At 32.9% G+C, this 7972-nt stretch overlaps 1 protein-coding gene across 1 annotated transcript in view; it reads left to right on the forward strand.

Moving 5' to 3' along the window:
• LOC106473163 (retinal guanylyl cyclase 2-like) overlaps positions 1-7972 on the forward strand; it is an 87340-nt gene that overhangs the window by 44353 nt on the left and 35015 nt on the right. The window contains exons 7-9 of the mRNA XM_022402711.1: positions 234-314; positions 2023-2199; positions 4569-4728. Coding sequence (XP_022258419.1) covers positions 234-314; positions 2023-2199; positions 4569-4728 — 418 coding nt within the window. The remainder of the gene's footprint in view (positions 1-233; positions 315-2022; positions 2200-4568; positions 4729-7972) is intronic.

The following is a 7972-nucleotide window of genomic DNA, read 5'->3' on the forward strand; positions in this document are numbered from 1 at the left end:
TGTTGTTGGAAGCATATTTGTTTGTTTTATAATTAGTCCAATTTGCTTTTTTGTAATTAAATTTGTCAGTTACAATTGATTTATTAGTTTGGGGGGAGAGATTGAAAATACACCAAACCGGCAAGTGGTCACTGTCTATTTCTTGTCCTACTTGAAATTGTTTAAATGTTCGACTTATATCAGACGAACATATGCAAGTTATCCATACTTATCAGCATTCTTTGATTTTCTAGGGCGACATGGTGCACTTAAAACACTTCTATACCACCACAACATTCGAAATGAAAGCAAAAGCAATGAACCAGCTTCTTCAGGTTTGTTATTTTCCATATTTTTAACTGCAATTCTAATTTTTGTTGTTGTTATTGTTTTTCGTTCAAGACCGACTACTCCATAATATGTATCCTAAAGCTCGTTTCAACACCCATTTTCTTCAGGATAGTGTTTTCCATTTCATTATCAGCGATAGTTATTTTATTGATTATTTTTCATTCAAGACTAAGTATTCAGTTCGGTAAACACAGAACGAAATCATATCGAACAGTATGGTTACGTTTTGAAATATATTAGAATTCTTCATAATATTGCTCCAAAGTTTTTGGATAAACTTACAAATTATTCATTATATATATATATATATATACTAAATAGGATCTTTAATTCTTAAAAAACCAACGAAATGCTTTGACTTTTTTAAATAAATACACATTTATTATTTAACCATTCTCACGCAGTTGTTCTGGAGGTATGAGAGCTTGAAAGCAATAAAGCAGTAATTAATTATTAACTAGAATATTAGTGTTACTTGTTATCTATTAAAAATTCATAAGCTGTATATCACAAGAATTACCCTTAAGATATAATATACTAGATATACTGGTATTGCAGGACTATACATAATTAAAGCACTCTCAAGCCTGTCGTCTTGTCTCTAGAGGTTAAACAGTGAACAATAGCCAATAAGTACTTGCTTTTTGAAAAACAAAAAAGTTGGATCCTCTAGAATTCAATGAAACTCTTATTTCAGATTTATAGAATGACTTATTATCTTATAAACTACATTTTCTTTATAACTTGAAAATTCAGGCTAAAAAATAAACTGTGACAAAACTTGAAAAACAAATTATTTATTCTGAAGTAGAAGATCTCTCTGAGCTACTAAACCCTCTAAAGTAAAACAATTTTATAAGATATGGTTCGCAGAAACAAATGTGCTATAGCAGAATGTTTTTTACAACAATCTAAACTGAGAAACTGTAAAAATTTCTTTAAAAAAAAACATGAATTTTTGTTAATCATTGGAATAATTCCAGATAAAAATGAATAACAATATACAGAATCGAACGAACATTTGTGGAGACATCTTTCTTTTTCTTCTTGTTTTTCCTAATCTAAGTTACCCATTGTGTACTTAGAGTAGAACTTTATGTTCTAAAGTTTAGCTTATTTTTCCTTATTTAATATAATGACACCTAGTCCTGGATAGATTACGACTTGTTAATCTTTATTTAGCTTTGTTGATTTATAGGTCTACTTAAGAGCAGGTATAATTAGATTTGTCAGATTAACAGAAATATGATAATACTGTTCACTATCTTATGAAGTACTTGAGTTTATAGTAATATGTTCGCTGGAGTCTAACTATTAAATATACATAATGTTAGAAACCAGATAATTCATCCAAAAGCTAGCACGTTACGAAGGTGTTTGTATTTAAGAGGAAATATTAACTTGTATGTATTACTTACTGACCTTTATAAAACTTTCATATTAAAGTGCTCCTTTCTACGTTGTAGAATTAGAAGCGTTTCAGGCAGATTGATAAAAAAAAACTAGTTTACTAGAACTCTTACTTATCAATTGGAGTAAAAATCATACGAAAAACTATTCGGATAAGGAACGGAACACTCGCGCCATATTCGATGCTGACAACAGTCTTGTGCTAAGCCAAGGGAAATGATATTATTATAACGGTTGACAAAAACTTCAGTTAAAATTTATATTTTTTTCTTTTTCTCCTAGATTTATGAGTTGCGTCACGAAAACATCAATCCTTTCTTGGGGTGTCTGTCCGACCCTCAACAACCTGCCCTTGTGTGGGAGCACTGTTCACGTGGAAGTCTAGCAGACGTTCTGGCTAGTGAGGATATTACACTGGACTGGCCATTTAAATTGTCTCTGCTTACAGATCTAGTTAGAGTAAGTCTTATTAGGACCTTATATTCTAAAAATTCAGTTGATTTTTTTCTTGTTTAACATTTTCTTAGCTATACTGATCTCTAGATCTACTTAATAGCAAGTTTAATTAGAACGTACTATAACCTATACTCTAGTTGGAAAAATTTCTTTTAAAACCTTCCGTTATCTATGAAGCTGAATAAGGTGAGTCGTATTTATCTTTAGGGCTAAGTTGAACTGATTGAAACCAACCTTATTGTTTATCAGCTTATGGAGTATACTGTTTAACTTTGGTTTAGCGTCAGTTTTGTTATGATCTGTAAATGTAATAAAAATAAAAATCTTGTTTGAGTTTATAAATCTATAAAAACATTTGGAAGAGATCTTAGTAGGAACCTATTAAACGTAATTAAAACACTGAGCATAAAATCTGTTCAGCCATAGAACCTGTATATCTTGTTAGTATAAGCCTTTTTGAAATGTACTGTAATCTATAACTTTAGTTTGAGTAACATTTTTAAAAAACCTCATGTATTAATCTTTAGTCAATATTATCCAGCTTCAAACATGTTTGTAATTATTAAGAACAAGTCTCAAAAGTTTTGCTAGTAAGGCTTACTTTACCTAGTATTATAACATATTTTAGTGTCAAAGAAATATTATAGATTTCCTAACTGTCACACGGGGTGAGAAATAGCCTCCAAAGTCCTATAATTTCCTCATGTGATTTGTCAGCTTTAGAAGCAGTGTTAACTGTTAAACTAGTTTTAGTACTTTAAAAAAAATTATTTTCTGCTTTCAAAAATCCACGATGTACTAGTTAAATTTATCTGCGTTTATTTATTTAGGTTTAGCTTAATTTTGCAGTTGTGAAGTGTAGTAAATAATTCAACTCCGGTTCAGTTAAAAAAAATTATTTAAGGAAATTTTATTTGTTTTAATTACCGCTTCCCATTTTTTTCTATAAACTGTATCTTTTTTTTTTCATTCGTCTTCGTTTCCGGTTTTACAATAGTTACCTTGATCCGTTAGCATTTGACGTGTTTGCTTTCGTCTTCACTCTGAAACGGATTTCTCTTTGATTTATCCAGCGACATATCAACACACACTCGTTCTTCTGCCTTCTGGGCCCTTGAACTTCCTGTTATTACGCAGATAATGTAAAATAATAATAATAATAAGCCTTAAAAGGGATTTTATACAACAGGTTGGTTTCATTAGGACTAACTAATAACTATTTTATAAGTTAGATATAATTATTTTACAGGCCTGGTTAAAGTAAGTCTCATTAGGATTAGTTATAATATTGTTACGTCTCTGCTCGTTTGTTAATTTCCGGTATAAATTCTTTCCGAGGAACTTCAGCGATACGAGTCCTTTCTTAACTAAAACTAGTTTATTCTTTCTCGATACAACTTTGTAATACACAGAATTTCCACAATCACTTTAAACTTAACTGCCCCCCAGTGGCACAGCGGTATGTCTGCGGACTTACAACGCTAGAAACCGGGTTTCGATACCCGTGGTGAGCAGAGCACAGATAGCCCTTGTGTAGCTTTGTGCATAATTAAAAACAAACAAATTAAACTTAACAACCTTTATAACACACGATATAAATCACAGTGATTTACACACTTTTCTTACGGTGCCTACATTTCGCTTGACTCAGTTATCTATCTCTGTATCTATCTATATCTCTTCCATCGCGCTGGTTTTTCTCGCCAGGCTTATATAGTAAAAAAAAGCGCGCCTCGAACAAACTCGGACCTCCCCAATAATTCATGATCCTTCGAGAAACTCCAGCGCACATGCTCCCAGCGTCACGCGACTTCCGCTGTCGTAAAAATATGTATTTTATAGGTTAGGTATAATAATTATCTCATAGGCCTGATTAAAGTAGGTCCTGTTAAAACCAGCAACAGTAAATACTTTATAGAAGTGGTTAAAGTGAATCTTATTAATACTAGCTCTAATAAATACTCTACAAACCTGAATGGAGTTTGGCTCGCTTAAACAAGTTATGATCTATATTCTAGATGAAAATTGTTTGATCATCATCGTAAGACCTCTAGATCTACTTGCATTATATTTAGATGATTTATGCTCTGAAAATTTAAAATTGAATTGAATGTATCTGCTGAGAATTTTCTGTTGGTTTCCTTGTTGCAAAATATCCCATACAGTTTTATTGTCGGTATTTTATGCTTCTGTTAAAGACATATTTCTTTAAAGTTGTTTGCAGGTCAACGTTTACAATGATTGCAATCTATTTATATAGTTTTCTAGGATCTAAACTTACATTTTTATACTAAATTTACTAGAGCTTTTTCTGTTGTGACTATAAAATATATACAATGTTCATTTTGCTTTATATTCACGGATTCTTTTAGGGTATGAGATATCTTCATTCTTGTCCACTGAAGCATCATGGGAACCTGACATCAAAAAACTGCGTCATTGATAGCCGATGGGTGTTAAAGATAACTGATTATGGTCTTCCGTTGTTTTTTGAAGCTCAAAATTTACCCCCCGCTCCTGTAACAGCTAAAGGTAAATAAACTGTTACAATATTCGACTTAATAACTGCAATTAAAAATTTATAGAGAAACTTATTTTAAGCCGCATAAAATATAAGCATTCATCTATGATATTTCATGCTTAAAAATCAAAAATATATTAAACATTCTATTTTATAGTTATTAAAATATGTGTAATCAGTATTTCACAATACTTTACAATTACACACGTTACGTATTAGAATTTCAAATAGCCTAAAACTGAGTTAAATTATAATTTAGATTTAGTAGTTAAATATATGCCGACATATCTTCAATTTATGATATTTACCAACAAGATTAATACACACAGATTTCTTTTTTAATACAAATATGTTTTAATATACAAACAACAATACAATTTACAATAACAATTATTACAAATAGTTATCAAAAACAATGATTTATAAACAAAAGTTTCACAAACTTACAAGCAATATAAAGTCTTCTTTCTAGTCTGGAACTTCCTTGATATCATATTGAAGGTTCACGATGAGCGAGCTAATTACCAGTTGATGTAGTACAATTCGATTATATCTGAAGTTTCCGATTAATAAGCGCTAATCACAGTTATATTTATAGCTTCCGAAGTTTATAGCACACTGATTGTAGCAAACTAATAATAGATACTCTTTCTTTTAGACATGTCGCGTTGATTATATTTATAGGCGTCTGTAGAGTTTCTCAAAAATTCAGATTACGTAACGATACAAAGCTATATCAGCGTTTACGTACACATATATATTGTTGATTCTTACACACGAGAATCATTTACAACTTTAGAGAATAGGCGGGAATTTCGCAATACATATTTAACAGTATAATTTATGTACATTTCTAAATATAAATTCAATTTAAATAAACATCGATATTAGAATAAATATAGAATAATAAATCCGTCACACACACAATAAGCATTTGGCCAATTTTGAGCTGTTCTTTAGCAATCAGTTATCCACACCATTTCGCAACTATAGTTTATTAATCAGTTATTCACAGTAACTTACATTTTAAAACTAATCAATAAACAATCTATTAAAGGTTAAAGAACGAAAACAACCACTAAGTGACTATTTGTTTCGTGAATTGGATGAACATATATTATTTACTAGCGTGACACATTTAGGTAAGTAATTAGCAAATCACTGTTACAGATCGCTATGTTTGTTTATGCCCGGCATGGCCAGGTGGTTAGGGAGCTCGACTCGCAATCTGCGGGTCGCGGGTTCGAATCCCCATCCCACCAAACATGCTCGCCCTTTCAGCCTTGGAGGCGTTATAATGTGACGGACAATCCCACTATTCGGTGGTGAAAGAGTAGCCCAAGAGTTGGCGGTGGGTGGTGATGACTAGCTGCCTTCCCTCTAGTAGCATTGCGCGAAATTCAGAAAATATAAATACATATGAAACATATAATAGGACTACAATAACTGTAATGGGGTGTTAATAATCATCATCGCGAAGCACTGTAGAAATTATTAATGTTACAAATTCGCATCTTAACAAGAAATAAAATATTTTTTTACGTAGTATATAGACGTATTAGACATTTTCTGACTTATATTTAACTCTTACACTAACAAAAATGTAAAATATTCATTAATATAAATACATAGAGATTTAACCCTAGAACTTTGGTCAAGGAAGTGGCTGACTTCCTTTCATCCTAATTACTTGTTTTTCTGGATCATTCATCTATAGAGTCATATGAGTTTTCTCACTGGGAAGATTGCTGCAAAGTTTAAAAAGTGGTCAGCGATTTTTTTTCCACAGGCAGGTCAGGTAATACCTTGAGAATACAGCCTCCTTTATTTTTGGTTGGGATTAACCAACAATGTTGTAGGTAGCACATGAGCCCTGAAAATAATAACATTGTGGAATATTGTACGTAATGATATAATTTTTAAGCCTAGAAAGAACAGATTTTGAAGTTCTTCGTACAGGTTTCTGAAAAAAAAACGAAAAAAAAAAACGGTAGAGCTGCCGTTTTCCGTTTATACATTCATCATTTTGATTGTAATTGAGTGATGAATATAAATTCCTTTCGGTCTGTTTTATATTGTGTTCAGTCACTTTTTACTCCAAAAAGTAGTCACGATCAAAGGAATTTATTTTAACTGCTCAAAACGTTAAATGTCGAACCCCTTGATATTTGAGGCTTCTATCAAATCCAAGTCCCGAATGTTTTTTCTTTACATGTGCTCGCAAGTCTTTGAACCGTGCAAAGGCCACATATAGCTTTTTTTCTGGACATTCTAGTTAAAGTTGCACTGAAACTAATCATCATACAAAACAGAAATTGTAGTTTAAACGAAAAGCCCTGATTTCACACAGACCTTGGTTGACTATTAGGCAAATACAATTTTTTCCATAGTGGACTCTAATTGGTTGTCACCGAAATACCTCTATCTACCAGTACCAAAACACCTCTCTTGTGTTTTGAGAGGTTTTATTATAAGGTCGTTTCGTATATAGACACTTCTGAATTAGGCCATTTCAAAGCTTGGTGGTGCACTTCTCATCACTCCTCATATTTCACCGACAGATCGCTAGGACTCCAATGAAGATGGGCTTTACAGAAAGAAAGAAGTTGGAATATGATTTTCAACGTATTTGTTTTCATAAAACGGATACCTTGAAGATGGCGCCCATTTACGTGTGGCAGTATCATGATGCAGTAGAACCAACAAAGAATGGTTTAAAAATGTACCTTAGAGCAATCTTAACCTTTTATAAATGCTGCAATATCAATTTTCCTAAACCCATGAAAGATTTATCAGACCCTTTAGGTCACACGAATATTTCGCATGGTAATCTCCTCTCTCACAAATTCATTGGCCCGGCATGGCTAGGTGGTTAAGGCACTGGACTCGCAATCTGAAGGTCGCGGGTTCGAATCCCTGTCACACCAAACATGTTCGCCCTTTCAGCCGTGGGGGCGTTATAATGTGACGGTCAATCCCACTATTCGTTGGTAAAAGAGTAGCCCAAGAGTTGGCGGTGGGTGGTGATGACTAGCTGCCTTCCTTCTAGCCTTACGCTGCTAAATTAGGGACGGCTAGCGCAGATAGCCCTCGTGTAGCTTTGCGCGAAATTCAAAAACAAACAAAAAGAAAAAACACAAATTCACAGGGTTGTTTGTTTGTTTCTTAAGCACAAAGCTATACAATGGGCTATCTGTGCTGGGCTTACCACGAGAATCTAAACCCGCTGAGTCAGCGGGGGGTAATTCATTGGGG

Source organism: Limulus polyphemus, unplaced genomic scaffold (genome assembly GCF_000517525.1).
Source record: "Limulus polyphemus unplaced genomic scaffold, Limulus_polyphemus-2.1.2 Scaffold127, whole genome shotgun sequence".
Classification (NCBI taxonomy): domain Eukaryota; kingdom Metazoa; phylum Arthropoda; class Merostomata; order Xiphosura; family Limulidae; genus Limulus; species Limulus polyphemus.